Source organism: Anopheles marshallii, chromosome 2, assembly GCF_943734725.1.
Source record: "Anopheles marshallii chromosome 2, idAnoMarsDA_429_01, whole genome shotgun sequence".
In the NCBI taxonomy this organism is placed as follows: Eukaryota; Metazoa; Arthropoda; class Insecta; order Diptera; family Culicidae; genus Anopheles; species Anopheles marshallii.
This window is the reverse complement of record NC_071326.1, coordinates 16,543,601-16,566,307: the sequence shown is the minus strand read 5'-3', so window position 1 is coordinate 16,566,307 and position 22,707 is coordinate 16,543,601. Positions and strand designations below refer to the sequence as shown.

Below are 22,707 nucleotides of genomic sequence, written 5' to 3'. Positions count from 1 at the left end.
GTGTGTGTGTGATGTGTGATGTGTTCCTGCCCAGTACATCCAGACAGCGGAACTGGATGCTGAACGGTAGAACTTATTCTGTCCCGAACTTTGTGACTTTGTGCGACAAAAACATGAATGTTTCTGGTGTTTTGTTCTCTTCTGTCTCATGTGTGTGTGTAGGTGTGAGTGTGTGTGTGATGTTGTATAACTATTTAAGCTGGTAAAATACCATACGTAACGTAATTGTTGTAATTACATTTTACAATTATAAAGACATTGTAGCTTTTCACTCTGTCCCGGTGCGCTACCATTGTTTGCTGTACGTGATTTTTATTGTGTGTTTCGGTGACTAAACATTGTGTTTGTGTGTGTGGATGTATATGTTTGTGTGGTGAATACTTTTGTGCCGACAGGCACACACAGCACGACAGCACGATTTGTGCGCCGATCAAGGACCGTGTTTGTGCGTGATTTTGCACCCTCACTGCGATCGTGTTCGACCCTTCCCGCTTACGTATACATCTAATATAATAGTTACTGAAAACTGAAAATACTCAACTAACACATGCACTGTCCTGTCTACGATCGTTCGATCCGAAACGCCGACCATGGCGCGTTCGATCCTATTTCCGGCAAGCGGAGAGAGAGAGATGCATTCTCTCTCTTTCTCACCCTTTCTCTCGCCAGCTCAATGATTGGCAACTGTTGCCCGTAACGTAAATGTGTAACACAACGGTTTGTTTTCGCAAAACAAAACCAAAAACAATTAGCAAAACTTAACATCCACATCGAGATTGTGTTGTAAACGATCGCGATCGAAGGTTTTGTTTCCGATTTTACGCGTTGGTGTCGGCCCACTACATGCGCTACATACTAGCTGGCTTACTACCAGGCTTACTAACCCCCTCCCGGCTTACTAAGCTAACGGCCTGTCCCTTGGCTGTGCTGACCTGGGCTCACCAAAAGCGATCGCGCGTTACGCTTATGATTGTTTGCAGAAAACTAAGGTCCTCCAACTCGTCGAACAGAAAAACTCGTTCTGCGCCCACCACCAGTAAATTCGTATTAACATTTAGAGTAATTTTATTTCCATTTACTAGCCTTGACTTTTAATCCCGTGTTCTACAGTTTTTTTTTCTTCTACTGCATCTTCCTGTTTTCACACACTTTGGTGACGGTTTCCTTAACATGGGGACTAACAGTAGCGTTTGTTTGCTTTGTTAATAAAACAAAAAAACAAGTAAAATGCTTTTTGTTTTCTTCCTTTTGCGCCAATTGGTTGTGGATTTTTTTTCTGCCCGTTCTGGCACGTGATCGTATGAAATTGTGTATAGATATTGTATGCAAGTGGTTTGAAACCAGTTCCATTGAGAAGTTTTAACATATTTCGAAACATTTAGTGTACCTTTTAGGGTTCCAATTTCAACACTTAACTTGATTTATGAAAGTTACACAAACGTACCTGAAGGAGTTTTTTTTAACAAAGTACAGTAACTAGTACACAACGGTCATTCGACCCTTTTGTGTTTGGGTCGGTAACCCAAATTGAAAAGTAAAACCATGGAAAAGAAAACCGCATGCCGCATGCCGGACACCTACGTCCGAGGAAACTTCCAGGTGCATCCTGTTTTGTCACTTGGGAAAGGATTGTACCGGGGATTTTTTTTTACTCCTGCCTACACCGCGACTTCAGATGCGTCTATTCTAAACCTTTGCTGCCCCCTGCCACCGGTTCTGGTTCTGCCTAAATATACGTTGCTTCGTCGTGCAAGTAAAGAGCCATTAATTTAACGTTCCTTCACGTTCGTGTATATGCCACTGTTCTGTTCCGTTTCAGTGTGTGTTTCTGTGTTGGAGTTGTCACGTTTTGCTGATCTCTTTCTGTAACTGAACTGGTATGTTGGTGGTGGTTTTTTCCATTTTTATTTGCAATGTTTGGTCTGTTTGAAGTAGAATTCGCAACAGGTGTGTTTATGCTGCTGCAGTTGGATGTTGTTTGTTCCCTTGAAAAGTTGTGTTACTAAGAGCCATGTACTACTGTGAGTGTGTATGTGTTTGCATATGGTCGAGTGTTCGAATGGGTGTGTTTGTGTGTGAGTTCAGCTGCACAACGATTCCGACTATCGATTCCTTTGTTGACATCTATCCAACATCGTTCGTTAACTTCTTTTGCGTTTGATGGCCACCTTCCATAATTTGCTCTACTGTGTGCGTGTGTTTTATTTTCAATTTGTTTCGCATTACGCTTCCCATTTCACCACTCACCCCTAGCTTTGCTATTAGTAGGTTTTATTTATGCATTCGTTTTGCATCTACTATTGTGTGTGTGTGTGTTTCTTTTTTATTTCTTTAATGCTCGGTTTTCTTTTCTGCTACGTTTGTGTGTTGTTTGCTTGTTTTATGTTTATGCTAGTGATAGTATTTGAATAAATTTGCTTCACTTCCATCTAATCCATCTACAATCGGTGTCAATTAGGTTGTAAATATTGATGTTTCTTTTCTCTTCCTTGTAGTGGGGTTTACTTGAACTTTGTGTGCGTGTGTGTGCGTTTGGTTTTTACTTCTTAGCTTTTGCTCTGTTTAGCTTATTCCCTTTTTAACACTTCGACACATTTTCCGCGCTTCCGGTTTTACGCTCCACACAGTCACACACACACACTTTTTCTTTTCCTAGTTTTGACGTGAATTATCTACTACACGTACACGCACAGACACATACAAGATACATAGAGTTTTGCTATCGTGGGTTCAATGTGGTTTTCCGTTTTTTTTTTTTGTACAGATGTTTCATTCGCATTTTCCATCCCCCGCAACTGCCACCGGTCCGGTACACATCAGCGGGAGCGCGTGGGAGGAACGGATGCGCTTTCTATCGCCTATTGTTATCTAAATTGTACACATGTGTTCGTCCTTTGGGTGGATGTGTGTGTGTGTGTTTCGCTTCCGACAGTTAGGGGCTATTGGTTTTGGTTTGCAGTGATTGTTGTTGAGTTATTACTATTTTACACGACGAGGGGGTTTTCTATTTTTTCGCACGTTCATTTTGGCCCCCCGCTCCGAATGCGTGCTTCGCGTGTGTTCCGCCTTTAACTAGCCTTGTTCTGGGCGTATGTGGGAGAAGGTTTTGGTTCGATCGTTCCTGATGCGGTTGATCTACCGCATCTCCGTTGCACAAGTACGTGCAAAGTGCATCATTCTTCGTCCTGCAGAATCTCCACCCCAATCGTATCCACATACAAACACACAAACACACTCGGATAGGAATTGGTGGTGACGAGCGTTGGAGGGGTTTTGCTGAGTTGGAAATTTTCTGGTGACCGCCATCGCTGCAGCACTTCTTCGGCAAACCGTATTGCAAAATCGTTTCAAGAATATTCTTTTGAAGGACCTCATAAGTTATACTATTGTCCACTGTACAAAATGGAGGAGTTTTTGGTAATTAGAACTTTCCATGAAGAACTTGGGAATAAAGTAAGGAGTGCGTGAGGAGGGACAAAAAAGCCTTTGTAGATCGATTGCGGCTCGATCTCTTGCAACGAGGTAACTTCAGCAATGGCAACGTGGTCCAGCAAGGTCTAAACTACATTTAGTCTGGCCGCAACAAACAGACGCTGTCAGTGGTTTTCGAAACCTAATTTCTGTGTAACACGTTGGGTGTTTGCTAGTGATGACTGGTGACGACAAAACGGGACGATAGTTGCCTGTTCCGTTTCAAACGTAGAACACACCTTTCCTTTCCATTCTCCACCATGCCCACCCCACTCCGATACGCTAGTTCTCCTTCCCCCACGAAACACCCGCAAACGACGAAGCACGTTAAATTAATCGCTCGTTATACCATATTCAAAAATCTGTATTATTGGAGTCGACCTCGTCGGGTTCCTGGGGTGCGGCCAGCGTCATCTGGATCCCCGACGGACCCATCACCTGCATCGTCGGCTCGGTGTTGCGTCGTTTCATTTTTCCTTTCATTTTTTTCAACATTGTTGCCTAGCGCACAGTTGCATTAAGTTCGCGCCAACCAACACCATCATAATCGTCGTTCGTTGCCGCCGCCGTCCGGTCCATGAGAGTTATTCAAAAATTGTAGTGGGGTTTCGTGTGTTTTGCGGGGTTTTAAGTTTTGTTGTTTTGATTTTTTGGTTTTTGCCATTGTAGGTTTTATGCGTGTGTTCAGTATAACGCGTAACAGTGAGTAGAAAATGTATCGTTGAACGTTGGATTCACATCGTTTCATGTTCCGATCGTTAGGGGGGTTTTTGTTTGGTTTAGTTTTCGTATAAGTAGTACAAAAATAATTATGGTATTTGGACGCAAAAGATGTTTGAATTGTTCCATATGTTTTATACAATTATTTTTTTTAGTATTTGCGTTTGGTGATCAGTTTTGTTGTTTGCAGTTTGTTGATTTGTTAGATGAGTACGAACGAACGTGTTTGAGTTGTGCGTTCCGGCAAGTGGAACACAAGTGGGATTATTTAGCCATCAGAAATCGAGTGGTTTCGAAACGTTTGATCAGTTTAGTGTATTTGGTTTGGTTTGTTTGACATCCACACGGTTTGGAGAAAAAAAAGAAAGAAGAAAGAAGAATTGAAAACCATTTTTAGCATCGTATTTGATCGTGGCGAAGGTAAAGGCATATACGTCATGTTGAAAGTTTAAAGAAAAAGTAATAAAAATAAGAGCAAAGTGAAAGTGTTTTGTTGTTGTTGTTTAAATATCCGCAAACTACTTAAATATCATAAAATAAAAACGAAAAACGGTAGTAAGAAATGTATTACGAAAAGTTACTACCGATACAACGGAAGCAACTTCGACAATGGAAAGATAACAATAAAAAACCCAGGTAAATTATCAAAATTATTGAACCATGTATAAAAGAAAAATAAAACAACACGCTCAATACCATCGAAGCAATGGTACATCCTAGTAGTAAGATGATATAGAACGGAAGGAAATGAAGAAATGAAGAAAACAAACGAATAAATAATAACAAAACTAACTTTCGAAATTTTAACTTAATGCTACATCAATGAAAAACAATGAAAACTCCATTTTAAATACTAGCAATGTATCGGTATCGTAACGTAACGCAACAAACAATGACTAGAGAGAAAAAAAGGGAACAATTTAGAAATATTATAGTAACGCACAGAACTGCCAATGAATAGTTAAACTTGCAAGCTATTTCTGTTTTTTTGGGAAAGTAAAATATTTACGCAGGATTTATGCTCATCGAATAAAATAGTAGAAGGGATAGAGAGAGAGAGAAATAGAGAGAATAAAACTGTGAATATTGCGAATCGGTTTACTTCCTACAACTCAGTAAAAAAGACAGAGTAGAGCGAAGGAGAGAATGTACTGTTGCAAAAAAAAACACAATAGCAATAGTGTAACGTATTAAACAATAGCTATAACCGATCCGAGGATACGATAGCAAGCGATCGGTAAGTTAGATGGGAACGAATGGGAATGCAATGCATTGATGTGGGAAGAGAAGTGAATGCACAATGCAAATGTATGCTGCCGTAGGTCAGAAACGGAGAACAGAACAGCGATAAACGCTCGTACTGCATCGTACGCAGCAACGCGAGTGTAGTATAGAAGGCGTCTTTGTATGTGTAACGTTTTGCAGCACAAAATGGAACAACAAACCAAAAGGGAACAAAGGTCAATCCGTGTAGCACATGATGTGGAGTGTCCAGTGTGGTTACAGTACGCAGCAAACGCACGTAACGGGGTGATATAAATTCGTCGGAACAAGAGGATCGATGTGGATGGGTGGATGATGAGCTTGTGTGTGTGTGTGACATGATCCCATAACCGGGAAATGCTCAAGATACTGTTACGGTTGTACTATTTCCTTGTTTCGGGTACTGGTGCGTGGTAGTATGTGAATGGTGGCAAGTGTTGATAGTGTCTTCTACTAATGGCTAACACGGGAAGGAAGGATTTCACGTGTATGTGTGTTTATGAATGTATGTATGTGTGTGTGTGTGTGTGTAAATGGGTATTTTTCGAGAAGCGAGTTCGATGGGGTGACAAATGGTCGGAAATGGCGATACTTCTTTCTACTTGTGGCGTGCGTCAAATAGATCAATCGATAAGTATTACATATCAAGTCATTCGAAATACACGTACCATAATGTGCAGTTTTACGGTGAATGAGATATATGTAGAGAGAGAGAAAGAGTGTAATTAAGGATTACGATATGAAACGAGAGACTATGGAGGGGCTGGTTTCCGGGGGAGGGGGGTTTTGCTTGGTCAATATACACACATCGTATCAAGTGAGGCAGTTTGCATTTTAACGGGTAGTACAGTACATTCATTCGTAATTAAAATCTTTGGTTTTTTCTTCCTGTCGAGAGTGGATTAGTTTGCTAAACATTCGATTATACGGATGGGGAAAGTATTACAACACCGCGGGTTCGCGCAACAAATGCAATCGAAGGTGGGCCCCGTAACTTTAGCTCTTGCTTCTCATAACTCCGGCTGCCCAAAACCGCTAATCTTCTCATTCCCGAGAAACTTAGAGCAACAATTCATAACTGGAAGGCATAATGGTATGATGGGTGTATTTTGAATACAGTTTCCTTTTTTATGCTGGTTTGTTTGCGCTAAGGATCATCACCCGATCGGTAAATGTTTGCAACGAAAATGCGCTCTCTATCATCACTAAACTTAATGCAGCTCTAGCAAGAAAACCAGTAATTAGCTGGAACGGTTCGTACGTGGTGATCCAAACTCAAATAGGAAAAATGCGAACTCTAGAATTGAACACGTACGAGACATAAAGTGTGTGTCTGTGTGCGCACTAAACGATAGTCTTAGCTAGTGAAAAGCGTTTGTTTGGGGTTTTTTTTGTTGGTTTTAAACTAGTACTTTAGTGCTAACCATCTTCCGCTGGTGCAGATTGAAAGTTTTTCTTGTGTGTTTCGCTTGTGTTGTTGCGCAATTCGCTTAACCTGCCTGGACGTTATGCTCCGCGCAAACCCTAGCTTTGTTTAACGATTGCGTTTTGCGCTTTGTTTAGTTTTTTTTTTCGTTTTGTTCTTGGTGAGTTCATAGAAAACAGGAGAATAGAAAGCTAGGACCGGACGGACGGGTACTCTAGGTTCCGCTCAGGGCATCTTTATCACGATCTCCATTTTCTGGAGCTCCCCCTTGCGAGAATCCCGCAACGGCCGGTGAGATATGCGGTTCTGTTAGCCTCCGTTTGCTCTTAATTTTCTTCAGCATCGTTGCCTATAGAAAGTTAATTGCATTTAAGGTTGGATCAGTATTCGGTTCGGAAAACAAAACACACGTGGGGTGGTGTGAGGGGGGGGGGGGGGGGGGGGGTGGAGGGTTTTTAATGCTTGAACAGTTATGTATAATTAGTGTTAACAGAAATCGAGATTTACTTCTATGGTTTTGCTTTACAATGACATTCACGACAAACACGCACACACGCACACACGAACACACAGTCACGCACGCACACCACACACGGCTTCAAGTTGGTTTGGTTGGTAGCACGAAGGGAGGGTATGCATTTAACGTTCGATCAGATTTGCACTGTCTGGTTGTATAATTAATTTTGCGTGTGTTGTGACTACATGGAAACTATGTCATTCACTTTTGTCCCGGCATTGGAGGTTTATTGTCACTGGGGAAGTTAAATAATAAATGCAACATAAACTGCAAAATGCATTTGAAGGATTGTGAAAAGAGTTCCAAAGGAAATGAAACATTGGGTAAGATATACAGTCAGCATGTCTGAAGAAATATATTCTCGATAAGGTTACGAGGTTTCAGCAATGTTTGGTTAACAATTACAACACAATTACTCTGCTAACTATTGAATTACAGCTCAAAGCACAACACAAGCGTAACTGTGTTTTGCAGATCGTTATCCATAAATTCTTGAAGAGATTTGAACCGATTGACTTGAAAATAATATCAAGTATAGAATAGTACTTTTGTTAGAGCGAAAATGCTGATTAATGTACAACCGATTATCGCGTTTTCAACTTGAACTGTGCGCTTTTACTTTTCTGTGAAATTGAGCTCTCAAAATCCGGCAAGACAAGTACTGGTTTAAAGATGAAGATCCTTCAAAAACATCAGTTTTCGAGTATTTCGCTAATTATTTTTAATTACAACGTACATGTGAATAGAAATAGCTTCCACATGGCAGAACTCCTTATACTAATTATTTGGTTTAGTTTGTCTATTTAAAACCAAATCCCAAAAATAGCTTTAATTTCAAGCTACTGATTGTATATCTCCCCTTTAGTAGATTGTTTGACAATGGGTTTGCTAAGTGATTTATATTCTTTATTTATAAATACAAACAATTTTATACAAAAAATAAAGAATTTTCAGTAAAGCTAGATTTTAGTAGCGAATATACAGACAACTAGGTACATAGATTGATCGGGAATGCGGTATATACATATACAACCAGCGGGAAATGTATTTCCTTTCCGAAAGATGTTTCTTCTACTGAGCGCACTCAGATGAGTTAGTAGTCGAAACGGAACGATAAAACACTAAGTTTCGCTCACGGTGATTTCCCTATCTCATAATACAGAAATGGTTCGTCGAGTTGGTTTGTTCATACGGTATTTACAACATGAATCATGGTCAATTGTGGTACTGAGAGCAAAACCAGTCCCGCTACACACAATACGCAAAGGGAAAGGCAACGCTAAAACGTCAACTGTCTGTTTGGGTGTAAGTGTTCAGGTATTACGTGACGGTAAGGAAGGCATAGTATGGTAGGAATAATGGAAAATAGTCAACATAAACTACCAGGGAACTGTGTGTGTGTGTGTGTTCTTCAGATACTACGCGCCGTGTAAAGTGTTGGTGGCTAATGGTTGGAGTTTTGTAGGATGCTTTCAAACAAACGACACACATGCAAATGTTTACATCTTTGTTTATGAAAACAAAACAAAAAAAAAACGAAATCGTTAAGAAAGAATTTTTATCAACCACTTCATGAGATCTTCCATTCGGAAAGTCACGCAAATGAACAGCAAGAAGCCAAAACGAATGAAATGAATGTACATGCGGAGACCAATAAGAACGAAAAACGTAAGATCTGCCAAAAACAAACCAATAACATTGAAAAGAAAAACGAAAACAGACAATGTTTTCTTCGTCGCAGATGAATAGTGATAGGAAGGCACTGTACAAACGGGGGTACAAACTTACCTTTAATGCCGATTTTAGTACGACCACATCACCGGGGCTCTGTACCCACGGTTCTCCATCGACCTGCACCGGTATGTCGGAATGAAGATGAATTTTTATGTGACCACCCTGTGCGGAATACATGGTGGAGCGATTAGATCTTAAAAGTCCGTGTCTCACGGTCCGTCGAACACCCTTACCTGGGCTATTCGCATGGCCGAGCGCAGCCCGGACTGGATCTGTCCCAAATGCACTACACCGGTAACGCCGACAACTTCCAGCATACCGTCCCAGTGGTTCGGTTTGCTGAACTGATCCTCCTTTTCCGGTCCCCATGGATTTGCTCCGGAACCCCAGCTGCATTTACAACAACAGAGATGCGTCAGGGTTTGAGTGGAACTGGTACTCGTTTTTTTTATCTCACAAGCCGGCACTCACCTTAAGATATTCAGTATGATAATACCCTCAACTGGCGGTAGCTCCACAACCTTCCCGTCCACCTCAAGCCGCAGCTCCTTATGCAGCTCCTTTACCATCTTTCGTCCGACCATCTTCCGCAGGCCCATCTTCACGTACACGCCCTTGTTGTGTAGCCGCGAGTTGAACTTGTTCGGATTTTCCTCGCGAGCATTATGGAAGTCCAAGCACAGGTCGGCATCGATGCCGATACCGAAGTAGTTGTTCATTACGAATATCTGCGAGTTATCCTCACTTTGGGCGCCTCCAACAACTGATGCGGGAGAAAACAACACGGAAGTTATTAATGCAAACGTTCAACAAACGTGCGATCATGGTGTCCGAACCGCTTGGGGTTCATCTGCTTGATGCCAGTGTTATTGTTCGTTCGATGCTGGTTCGCTGGTACGCGGGTGTGATTCGTTTTGTTGAAATTTCAACCTAAACCAACTTTGCTTTGCATCGGTGTACCAATTTCAAACCAGGCTATCGACGAAATGTAACACTTTGGCCCTTTATACACCAAAACACATCCATTCCAATAATGACAACGAGCATATCAACAACAACACCGACCGGCCTAGAACAGTATTTACAGCAACATCCATCAACTATGTCTGTGGTGGTTAGTTCATTTAGTGTGATGAGGATAAACTATGTATATATATATTTAAAAGAGATACTCGTTATACTGTTTTCGGTATAACGTAAGATTCAGTTTCCATCATGGCCATTATGTAGTTTGCTGATCGAATATTTACTTTAGCCGTTTCCTTCCAGTCCTTCCGACAAGCCGTTTGTAATGTAATTTGTAAAAATAAACGCTTATTTTTAAGTTAAGGTTCAAGAGATAGCTTAACAAACCCTAAGCATGTTATTCAAAGCAAAGAAATAAATGTGTACCTCATGTGGTATTACTTCACTTGTTAGTGTTGGGTCAAGCAGCTCTTTCAATTGAGCTAAGTCGATCGTGTGTTCTGCTCAAAAGAGCGCTTTTGAGCGTTAAGCAAAACCCTTCTGGAATAAGCGAGTTGAGCTGAGTTGTGTGTTCTTAAGATATGTGAATAATTAAGCAATTGTTAATCTACATAGAGTTTTGTAGTTGCTCAGCGTAGCACCAAACTGAGCGTAATGCCACGGAGCGACGAACGAAATCTGGTCAAAAGAGCGCCTTTGAGCGTTAAGCAATATTTCGCTTGAACGATCGGTTTGAGTGAAGTGCTCGCTTGATTGCGCTCTGGAAGAGTAGAGTTTTCTTAAGATACGAGAAAAATGATGCAGTATCAATGCGCTCATTGGAGTATTTAGGCTTGTTCGAGCTGAATCTCACTGGTTCGATCTTCGACGCGTTTTCATTTTGCGGAACAAACAGAGCGCACTCGTTCAGATGATCCTCATTACCACGGAGGAACCTCTTTCGCTCACGACCCAACAAAGATCTGCCTCTATAGAGCTGTTTAATTCGTGTTTTAATATAACTGACTCATATAACCGTCACCGTCGCCCTCTGCCACAATCCTGGGCGGATGTTTCGGTGGACAAGTGAAGAAATACAGACAGCATGCACACCATTCATTCCATTACAAAACTACGACGGAGGCATACAATGTTACCACCACGCGATGGCATCTAGTGTGGACGGAACCGGGTAGTTTACACACTACTGTCGGTAGCGTAACGTAAGGTAAGCAAGCACAGCTGGCCAGTATGCCGGTTAGTACAGGGCATTGCGACAGATAAACAGGGGTTGGAACAACACACTACTGTGGGATTTGTACGCGGACGCTATTTGTTTGCTGCAGCTGAGGGAGGTATGTTCTGCAAATTTACTGTACTGTAGGCTTTTGGTTTTTTTTTTTACAAGGTATACTTGATTTGAGTTTTGTGTGTTGCCTTCTTTTCGTAGGCAAGCTAACTATTAAGCACCATTACTTCCAGGTGATAAAATATACTTGGAACGCTAAACGGAAGGATGCGACACTAGTTAATATTGTTGTTCGAACAAACGGCACAACCGACATAATGGTACCAAGTAGTAGAGAATATTGGTTGGGGGTAGGTGTGTAACGACAGCATCGCGAGAGCCACGATGTACGTATGCATGTACTAAAACGGGAGTGAAAAATTTGGTAGCAAGTAAAGCGAGGGTGGCCATATGCAAGTAATAGGACAACAAAAACAGATAATTAATATGAGGGGTAGATAGATAGATAGTGAGAGAGAGAGAGAGAAAGAGAGAGAGAGATTTATAGAGAGAAATAATTGCAAATTTGAGCCATCAAAGTAGAGCAAATGACCTTGCGCCGGGTTGGCCACGATTGCCACCGATGGGTGATGGTGTTGTTGGTTCTGCTGATGTTGCTGTTGTTGCTGTTGCTGTTGCTGTTGTTGTTGTTGCTGTTGCTGTTGCTGTTGAATTTTCTTCTTCTTACCGGTTGAGTTGGGTTGCGCCTTCGGTGTGGCATCTTCCGGTTTGTCCTCCGGATGGAAGACTACCGTCCAGCGGTCTAGCCGTATTTCTTCCGCATCTATTACGTCACGCAGCAGATTTAGCGGGTCTTCGCCACCGGTGTAACCGGCACCCCAACGTAGCACGCGTGCCAAATCATTACCTAGACGAGGTAAGCAAAACAGAAACAGAAATTGCATAAGGTTTCCAGTTTGTTACGGGGTTGCATTCGACCTTCGATACTTACCGGTGCCTAAGGGGACGATGGCACACGGTGGGCTAGAGCATTCCGAATCTTGACCAACGTTGTCCAGGCACTGCAACACCCATCCGATCGTACCATCGCCACCGCACACCAGAATTTTATAATCCTGAATGTGTCGGAAAACGTATAGCCTGCAAAGGTACGGGGAAATGGTCATACGGTTAGGTAACGCATGCGGTAGATTTTAGCAGCTCAACGCTACAACAAATCGTCACCTACCCAGGCAGTGGTCCACCGTTATCCAAATCAAACACTTGATATGGATTTAATAATTTACGAAAACTACTAATAAGCTCTAGACCCTGGCATCCTCCGGACTTGACATTGACAAACACCAGCAACGGTTGGACACCGGCCGGTACCATGCTCGGTTCGATGTTGGGCAACAGCAGCACGAGCAAATGTTTCTCCTCATACTTGGACTCCCGTAGCGCCTGGAATGCACGTACCTGCAACCCAACCACACACACACACACGGACATTAGCATAAAATCGTTTCACTGTCAAAAGCGGTCCAAACTTACAGCTTTGGATGCATTTTCGTAGGTTATCACTAGCGAACCGTACTCGTAGTAGATCGGACCAATGCTGCTGAACTTGTTCTCGAAGCCCAGAAACTCCGTCAGTATGTGCTCGTAGTTGCGCTGGGACAGCCCGGGCGGCAGGTTGCCAACGAACAGTGCCAGGTTCGGACCGTGCGGGTCCTGCTTGAGCTGCAGATAGAACCGCATCAGCTCCATCTGCCGGATCGAATCCTTCCCGAGCTGCTTCATGATCTCCCACGGTCGCTCGTTCCACGACAGTACTCGCTCGGTTACGCCCCGATCGAGCAGTATCTCCGAACAGCGGTAGTCCTCGATCTGGTGGCTCTGGAGGCCGAACTTTTTGAGTGATTCGCAAATCAGATCCTTGACGGTGGTATCGTTGTCCACCGGTATGATAACGTAAGCGTTCTCCACTTGCAGCTTACCCGGATAGACGCGCACAAAGCCGTGATCATTCTCCTTATCACTGGAACGAAGGACGCGGCGCGCGTTATTGCATACGTTCACCGGCAACTGGTGCAAACACTTACCGAAATCTTAAGTATATAGCTGGTCTTTTGCCCTCTACACGGTGTAGGCCTGGTACTGGATTCGGATCCTGCAATCTGACCTCGTCGCCATAGACATCAGTGAGAAAAAATAGCTGCAAAAACGTGTAAGGTAGGGTGGCGTTTAGATTGCGCTATTTGCGAACGGAATGTTGTCACCACACCGTGCGGTACATACATTTGGATCCCTGGCTATGTGGAAGGCCCTCAAGGCGGTGGTCAACAGTTGTTCCAACGAGCATGTTCTAGGTACATTAATGGCTCTGAAAATTCTTCTTCGATATGAACAGTTTCCGTCGAATACCTTGATTGTTTCTGAAATAGGACGTATGATGGAAAGCGTTAATTGCAGGGTTTTTGCATCTCAACTGAGCCGTCAGACAATTCGCTTAGTTATCGTTTGACCATTGATGGATCGATTTGTTATTTTCATTTTATTTTTGGCTCTGCATCCCCATCATATGGCCCAGACAGTATCCATCCATCCATCCATTCCACGTTGGATGAATCTGAGACTGCACGCACCACATCAAATCCGGCTGAGTCTGGTTTTTTTGGAGGCTGTAATGTTAAAATAGACCATCTCTCGCACACGGGCCCACCGTTTCCGGTCGTGCGAACAATGGCAATTTTAACGAGCCGTTCTCTCGCACACCAGCAAGGATTTTTACACGCAACCGCGCGCACACACACTCCCACACACGTATACGTACCTTCATCGCGCTCCTCCTTGTCCTTATCTTTCTTATCCTTATCTTTATCGGGCTTATGCGCAGAATCTGGCTTCGAGTGAGTACCGGAGCCGCTACTCTCGCCTCTTGGTACGTACTCATCGTCGCGATAGCGGTTCTCCGCCGTTATCTCCTCGGAGATGCTGCGAGCTGGTGTTGTTGTTGGATGGATGCGTTCGAATGAAGCAGGACGGTTGGTTTTTGTTGTTGTTGTTGTTGTTGTTGTGGGGGTAAGGTGGGTGGTAATGGAGGACGAGTAGCGGTGTGCAAGGAGCCGTCGTCGTTCCGACCGCATGGAAGTGCCCCGATGAAATTGTGGCATTCAGCGAACGGAAGATTGCATTGCACAAGGTAAGAAAAACGGGAAAGAGAGACAGAGAGATTGAGATGAATTGTACATTTGCCACCATACACGCAGTGTCGCTTATAAAGAGTAGAACATCATTTAGAAACAGGTGAGTAAAACCCCATAAAGGGAGGGAAAAAAACGGGATGGCGAAATTAAGTACACTCAAACCATTCGCTGACTGCAAGGTTTTTTCGCAACTCCAAGCACAAGCTGTAGAGCACTCTAAAGCATCTTTTTTTTTTGTGGAACTTCTATTCCTTAAGCCAATTCCTGTTCATTAATTGTTTCACAATGAAGTAACAAATCGGTTAAACGTACAGTGCGCCCTAGACATGCCGATTTGGTTGTTGGTGTTAGCAAAAGAAAGGAATGTCCGTGTGTGTTGTATGTAACTTTTTGTGCAATCGAGAACCTTCCGAAAAGAGAAAAAAAAAACGAAACGAAACTCCCACCAGAACGGAGACCCATTTTTGGTAAAATGTGCGATGAAAACGCGTTGGGGAGTGTTTTGTAAAAAAAAAATCCAGATGCCTTAACTTTATCGATTTTCGCACGAAATTAACAACACGACATGATGGTGGTGGTGGTTGGCCTCTCAAGGAACCCAGGATCGACTGCCGTCACACAAGTGAACACAAAACCACACATACACATACACACTCACACCGCACACCTTTATTGTTCGCGAATGGCCGTTTTCTTTTTTCGTTTTGTGCTTTTGTTTGCGACTTTGCCATCCACTCGATCGCTCTTTCACTGCTCTCTCGTTGCGCTCTCTTTCTTTCGGCTGCCGCGGAGAGACTGCCTGGCGGGGAGGGGGGGAGCTATTTGTGTTGCAAGGATCACTTGTGGCTCGTATGCCTGTGCCCGTATTGCATTCGTCATTCGGCGCATTTTCGGGGACGATGCGTTTGTTGCGGCTGCAGTGTGTGCAAGGTTCGAGCCCGGAGGGGGGTGGGCCATCCTGTTGCATTCGTACCACCTTCGTTGGTGCGTTTGGTGTGAGTGTACTTGCAACGAAAGTGTTCATGAAGTTTGGTTGTGTGTTTTTGTTGCTGTTGTTGTTGTGTTGCATCTCTCTCACCACCATGAGATTATGGTTGGGCTGACGCTGCGGTTGAAGTCTTGAAAGTCTGATGTAGCTTCAGTGTTAGTAAGCGAAACACACATTCCTCAAAGCGGTGGGCCAATACTTGAGGCACGGACAATATAATGCAACACACACACACACACAAACACACAGCGGATGCGTCATTCGTTATGCCAATTGTGATTGTTGCAAAACAAGAATACGAGTAGGGAAAATATTTTCTTAACAGTAATATATAACAAACGAAAGGTTAACGTAAAACAAGGGAAAATGCAATGAAACAATAACCATAAGTGTCAAAATGCATAAATAAACCAAACCATACCAAATCAACTATGAAAACTAGAAAACAAAAAAAAGGATAAAAACCAAACAAAACAAAACTAAAAAACCATAATCGCACCTCTGCGTACACGACATCCAGTTTTGCTCCAACCCATCGAACACTTGCGCATCTGGCGATAAATGCGGCCGAGAAGATGTTGCGTCGGTGGGTGAGAAACGGTACCGTGGTCTGGCACCGCACCAGCCTCCAATACGCTCCGAAAGCGTTCCGTATCGATATCGCTTCTTCCGGTCGGTGTCACGTTGGTAGTTTCACTACCGGGGGCCACCCTCGCGAATGCACTGACGCCAGCGGTACCGTTCGGTTCGGCACCATCATCGTCGTCGATGAAGCTGAACCCACTGACGTCATCGTACGACACAACCCGCCTCGGTTCAACGCAGGTAAGCAGTTCGTTCGCTGACGCCACCGTCAGATGGTGACCGAAATTACCCACGGCTGCTGCCGCGGCTGGTGCCGTCGTGCAGTCGAACGAGGAAGAACGTTCCACCGGTGTGCCCATTCCGTACACGGCATCGGTCCCATTTAGCCCACAAACGGCCACCCGAAACGGTGCCGAAGCGCACACGGACGATGACGTCAGTGAGCCGGACGGTGCATGTACAAGCACCGAGGCGAGTGCGGCACGCATCGGAGCGATTGTGGTCGGCTCTAGCGCACCACGGGCAAGCAGCAGCTTGGAAAGTTCACTGCCGTTCAGTGGCCCCTCCTGCCGTGCCTCCAGCGGCGATGGCGATCGTCGCATTATCGATGGAGGCGCCTGGTGCTTCTTGCGAAATCGTGTCAAAAACCGCGGACTGTAGTATGCGGCCGATTTGACAAAGCGTTTTGGAATGCTGTTGGTTTGATCCTGAAAGGAGCGGCTGCGCGTCACCAGCGTATCGGTCGGCGGGCCAGCATTGGTGGCTTTCGAGCGCCTGAGCGCGGGATGGATGAGATTGCGGCTCCGGGTCGGCCGCATTGGCCAGTCGTCTTCCGTTCGCAGCAGCAAACTGTTATCGCTGTGGTACTGTTGTGGCTGCGGCTCGTCGGGTTTCCGCTGCTGCTGGTCACCCCTATCCACCGCCATCGATCCAACCGTGCTGGAAGCGCTGTCATCGTCATCGTAGAAGGTGAAGCTGACCGGTGACAGTGGCACCGCTCGACACTTTTGCTCTTCCTGCTGCACACTGCGCAGCAGTAGTTCCGTGCTTTCGCTACAATAGTTTTGCTCCTGTTGGTGCTGCTGATGCTGCTGCTCATCGTCCTGATACAGCCCGATTGTCCACAGTTCCGCTACGGACGTGTCACGCGCGCCGGATGCACACGATCATTATTTCACGTGGTGGCACGTAACGCCCAAGCGCAAAGGGAGCGAGAATGAGCATACCATCGGCGGGACAACATTCAGCGTTAGGTAGCGTTGGCCAGCGAAGCGAACCACAAATGGGACAAATGGGTTTGATGGTGGTGGTAGCAAGCAACGTGTAGAAATGGATACACGAGCAGTAGTAGTAAAATGAAATAAATAGCGATAATGGGCACAAGGTGGCAGCGAAAGGCACACGTAGACGACGAAAACGAAAGGTTTTGAGAGTGTGTGTTTTTTAAAGAAATAAAAAAAAACACAAAACAATCGTTTCATACGCGAGGCGTTGTTTCGATATCGTGATGAAGTGAAACAGAAAAGGAAGAAAAGAAGAAAAAAAGGGAAGGCATGAAGAAAAGATTGAAAGAAAAAATGAAATTATAAAACCTCAGTTTGGTAGAATAATGTAGAATAGAAAAGTTGAAAAAATGTGACATCAAAATGCAAAATTAAAATGTATAACACACATCGTTAAACAGACACAGCTCGCTAACGCCCTTCGAAAATGAAAAGCATTATCTTCGAACGAATGAAAGGAATGAAGGAAACCAATGAATCGAAATGATCAACTTTTGCAATAAAAACCATTCTCCATTTTTAAACAATTTTCCACCTCATTTCTGGCTCCAATGTGTGCAACAGGGATGGTACCCCCGGAACAATGACACTTACGACAGGAATAGTCGCGCTGTATTCCCGGTGTTCCTTTGTTGCGGTTCTGCACACCGATGATCGCCTCCATCGGCACCTCCGTCCGGGGTATGGAGACGGCGTGCGGTGGCAGGTAGATCGGTTGCAGCGTGCCGAACGTACATTCGGCCGGGATGTTGTTTCTGCATCCGCCATGGGTGGTGGTGCCACACCATTCGCAACGATAACCTGGGTGGGTGGGAAACGATCAGAACATATTATTTAATCCAGGCTTGGGTGACCCTTAACTAGCAGCCGGGGGTATAATTGCGAAGCTTCGCCCGATTCACCTACCTGTAAGGCATTCGTAAGACCAGCATGTCTTCTTGCAGTACGCACACTTGGACGATTGTGGCAGGTTGCCTTCACGCCAGTGATGCTGATGTTTGACGTGGCCCAATTCCTTACCCGGGACGTAGGTTGCATTCTCCTTACAGTCGGGGATGGCAAAATCCTGGCACTCGACATGTGCAAAGTACTCACATACTGCAAAATAAAGTGTATTTATTGTTGGGATGCAACTGTAACGGCTGTGATCTTTATCGTTTCACCAACACGATTCGGTAGCAAACTCTACAAAACAATCAAGCACAACGTCAAAATGTATCGGAAAAAGGGTGGCATGGCACTGATATGCACTCCACCAGTGCGGTACAGTAAATATTTAGCCAGCCCAGCCCAGGGAAACAGCGTCGAGAACGGCACACAACAAAATGGCTGCGAATGCGATTCCAGAAATAACCATAGCAACGCGTATTGCACCCGCCCCGATTTTGCAGCATTGTGTACGATGGGAACAAAGAAAAAATCGGGCCACACCACACGTATGGCGCACCGGAGCTTGGTGTCCCCGTACAGCAACAATACGTGTGTGGCAAAAAAAGGGGGTTGAAATAAAGCTACACAGACAAAACAAGCGAAACGGTTGTTTACTTACTCAAGCAATGAACGGCGGGAGTTTCATCTAATCGCTTACGACAAACCGAACAAAACTTGCGCTTGTGGTGCGACGGTTCGGACCAACAGTGTGCGACCGGGTTCCGGATAAGGTACGGTGCGATGCCCGTGCACGGTGTCACGATATTGGTAACGCACTTTTCGTGTACTATAAAGTTGCACACTGAAACGGAAGAGAAGAGAAGAAAGGTAGAAACACATTTGTTTAAACATTTTATTACATGGAGAAATTACACACACACACACAACAGTTTGTTGAAACCCCAAAACCCCACATGATAGCTTATAGCAAGACCTAACGAACTGCTCTGATGCCATCGTCGCTCAGTAGATAAAATAGTGTTTTTTTGTCTGTGATCGTTTATCAATCAGCACCAAGCTGAGGAAATGGTTGACTATGGAATAATTAAAGATAGTTGCGTGAAACCAGTGGCAGTGTCGATTGTACTGGCACTCACGCTGCTCTCCCAAAGAGCGACAGCGCAATGAGTGACTCATCATTGTCCGCTCTGATACCAGACGAACAGAGTGAAGTTCGCATGCACTATGTGGGTGGAAGTGATATCAGAACTAAATAGGTTTGTTCCGAAAAATGTAGGTCAACTGACTAAAACACGTAATAGTCTAACCAATTTGCGTTTAAAAGTTAATGTAATTTATTCTAAGTTTGAAACCTTTTTTTTACTTTTAATCTCAAATAAAATAAAAGAATAAACCTACAACAGTTGAGATCGGAACTGTACCAACGTAATATGTTTTTAATGAAGTTGTTATTGTTTCTGTACAAGTACAGTAGCTGTACAGTACAAGTAAAAGCTTCTGTGACGTACTAAAATACGATTAAATTCTTTAGAATGTAAAAGTTATACAATACGTGTGACACAATATCATTGATGCATTTAATGCACCAAACATCAAATAGCACAACATATGGAAGGTATATAAATACTAAATCATTTTTTGGCTAGATTGTTAAAGCTTATGCTTATTTACTGATAGCACTCAATACTGAACTTTTCAGTTTCTTCATCAAACGTCAATCTCTATGGAGGCGCCTGGTGTTTTACGAACATTAGGTATTTGTAAATAGCTAAGCTTCATAACCTTGTGGATTTAGTATGCTGAATATAATAAAAATTATAATTTATGATAATTATTTATCAATCTCTAACATTCCATTTCTAAAACATTTTTGTAAATCGAAATGAATTGCCCCAAAATCACAATGGAGGCGCATGGTTGCTTATTCAAAAATATTTTATTTATCAAACTTAGTTAGTTTTCCCACACTACATAAATCAGTCTGTTAATGCTGTTAGTACATATGTGTGTGCTGGTTTCTGTAGATTGAGTAATTCCATTAAACAAAAAACATGCTCATGAGTAGTATGAAAAGTGTTACTAGGGAACAGAAAGAAATAACGCACGTGAACATATGCAGCGTGCTGAACCGATGTTTATGTTAGCCAGTGGGTTTATGTGATGTGTTCAGCATTGAATCTATTTTCTACCCATTTCCCTTAAGACGGGCACCACACCCGGACACGCCGATTTTCCCGGGTAACTTCGGTGGAGGAAATTTAAAGCAGCAGCACCACCACCGCCACACCTGACCACCGACTATGGTCGACCGGGTGGCAATGAACAGTGATGACGCATGAAAAGCCCTTCATCGATTTACCCCCGCTAATGCTAATAGGAAAAACGCAACGCTGGTTCACCAAAACTACTAGAGGGTCACACACAGCGGTTTGTGCAGTACGGGCCGTAATCGTATCTGGATGCGAAACCATCCACCTATGCTAATCTGCTGTGTTTAATTCGGGTTGCACAGCACGAGCAGAGTGAAAAGGAGAAAAAAAAATCGGTTTGTTTTATTGTTGGCCAACTAAAGCAGTTTGATTTGCGTCATGAAGAGACTTTGAATGTTTTTATATTAATCTGCATCTTTAGAAATGATCCATAAAATCTTCGTACAAGTTATCCCACTCTGTACTATGCATTGCAGTAGATGCTTTTTTTTTGCACGAACGTGTAAATTGTTAGCGGCTCAGGAGTTTCCTCATTGTAAAATGCTCAAATTGGGTAATAAAAATGGACATTTCAAGTAGTAATAAGATATGGATTTTTGTTATATGACGGTGTAAAGATATTCACTTTTTAATTTTATTCAAAATTGTTAATTAAATTATGCAATGAAGAGCGAAACTAACTTATCGGAATTATCACTTAACTAGTCATTTTTAATATACAACTAGAGATAAGCAATTGTTACTTGTAGTTGATCCGGTAGAATCAAAAGAATTGCTTAATGGAACAGAAATTGTAGCAGACTCTCCTCATTAAACAGAGAGAGCAAGCAAGCATAAGTGAGGGAGAAAAGCATGAAATGGACACGCACACAATGGTAGTAAGAGCGGAAGTGATAAAAGATAGACCCCCTCCCAGAGCTGAAATGAGAACCAGTGAGACCAGTGTGAAGCAGTGTAGCAATGAGATCGAAACACAGAATCAACACGCACGCACCTTCACAGATGTATCCTTGTCCGATGAGCCCCCACAGCAGATCCGAACAGTGATGGCAATAGGTTGGCTTGTGAAATGTCTTCCTACCGAATGTATGCTCACCACCCGCCATTTTGTTTCCTCGTAGCTCAAATGGTTGCGATATGGTGATGATGCCGCGATGCTGACGACACGCCGATGACGAACCGTATCGCACGAACGCACCCGTCTAGCACGGGTCCCGTGGGGTGGAAGTGGAGGGGGGAGGGGGGTGGTGTGTTGGTCGCAGGCAATGATAGACGGCAGGACACCGACAGGACGATCGACACGGTCAGACGCGTGGTGCGAAAACCGGGCGGTGTGTGTGGCGGTGGATGATGCCTGCCCACAACAGCTGGTTGGTTGATGACAACACTGGTGTGTCACACGGGACTTGTAGACTTTGGCTTGTTGTTGCTGTTGTTGTTGTGGGTGAATGTTGCTAGTTGGCGTTTTGGGGGAGTTTTTTTTTGTTGTTGTTGCTTTGCTGTTGCTTGTGCCTTGTGGTTACACTCTCGGTGGCTGCGTTGTTGTTGGTTCCTGTTTTGGGGTTTCGCTGCGTCTCGAAAACGCTCGAGTAGAACGGATCGGCGTATAAAATCGTTTCTTTCTCCCTTCGCCTAGAGCGGTGCACGATCGGTAGCTGCTGCTGGACCTTCGTTCCGTTCGGTTCCTTCCTCGTGCCGTATCCGTATTTTTCGGTGTGCCGTGTACACTGCTGGTTTTTATGGCTTCACTGCTGTCAGATCGAGCACGAAACCAGTAGCGCACCATGAGTCAGATCGCAACGGCACCATCATCTATGTGCCTGCGTACACCCGCCCATGCGGATACAAGCGCACTGGAGGTTTCGATCGTATCGAGCACGAAGATGTTCACAAATTCCTCCCCGTCGGTGGTACCAATTTATTGTGACCGCTCTGGTACTGCATTCGATACAGGGCGAGAAGGAATATTCGCGGTGTTGAAATCGAAGCTAACAATGTTTTCCAGCAGTGGACAATATCGGGCAGTAACCTCCGCAACGAACGGGAATTCAACCTCCACCACCACCACCAACACGGAACTCGGAACTGACACGCGAACGACCACGCGGGCTGTATTCAAACCGGCTCACTCACTCACCGTGGTTCGCTGGTTTCAACTTCCGGGTGTTGCCTGGTGCCGGGAGTTGCCGAGTTTTGTGTCTGGCGGCTGGAGGTGGGGGAACACAACGCAGGACTGT

General features: G+C 44.1%; 1 protein-coding gene across 3 annotated transcripts; it reads right to left on the bottom strand.

Moving 5' to 3' along the window:
* Nucleotides 1-3,757: 3,757 nt before the first annotated feature.
* Nucleotides 3,758-21,576, bottom strand: LOC128708970 (diacylglycerol kinase theta). Of its 3 annotated transcripts, none has more exons than XM_053803951.1 (16): nt 21,465-21,576; nt 18,919-19,101; nt 18,276-18,467; nt 17,964-18,170; nt 16,001-17,218; nt 14,141-14,308; nt 13,606-13,742; nt 13,410-13,522; nt 12,859-13,345; nt 12,554-12,783; nt 12,317-12,465; nt 11,918-12,232; nt 9,603-9,894; nt 9,365-9,521; nt 9,186-9,293; nt 3,758-3,972 (listed from the first exon to the last, which is right to left on the bottom strand). In XM_053803951.1, the coding sequence occupies exons 1-16, from the start codon at nt 21,574-21,576 to the stop codon at nt 3,826-3,828; spliced, it is 4,215 nt and encodes a 1,404-aa protein (XP_053659926.1). In that variant the 3' UTR covers nt 3,758-3,825. The 3 variants fall into 3 exon arrangements, with proteins under 3 accessions (XP_053659926.1, XP_053659928.1, XP_053659929.1); XM_053803953.1 differs by lacking the exon at nt 16,001-17,218 and adding an exon at nt 11,119-11,125 and having other exon boundaries at nt 11,937-12,232; nt 12,317-12,508; nt 12,552-12,783; XM_053803954.1 differs by lacking the exons at nt 3,758-3,972; nt 16,001-17,218 and adding an exon at nt 7,029-7,229 and having other exon boundaries at nt 12,053-12,232.
* Nucleotides 21,577-22,707: the final 1,131 nt, after the last annotated feature.

Coding starts and splice junctions, on each gene's coding strand:
- LOC128708970 (XM_053803951.1), bottom strand. CDS start 21,576: ATGGCGGGTGGTGAGCATACATTCGGTAGGAAGACATTTCACAAGCCA. Junction 13,523..13,605: donor ACATAGCCAGGGATCCAAAT/GTATGTACCGCA, acceptor ACGTTTTTGCAG/CTATTTTTTCTCACTGATGT. Junction 9,522..9,602: donor ATCATACTGAATATCTTAAG/GTGAGTGCCGGC, acceptor TTGTAAATGCAG/CTGGGGTTCCGGAGCAAATC.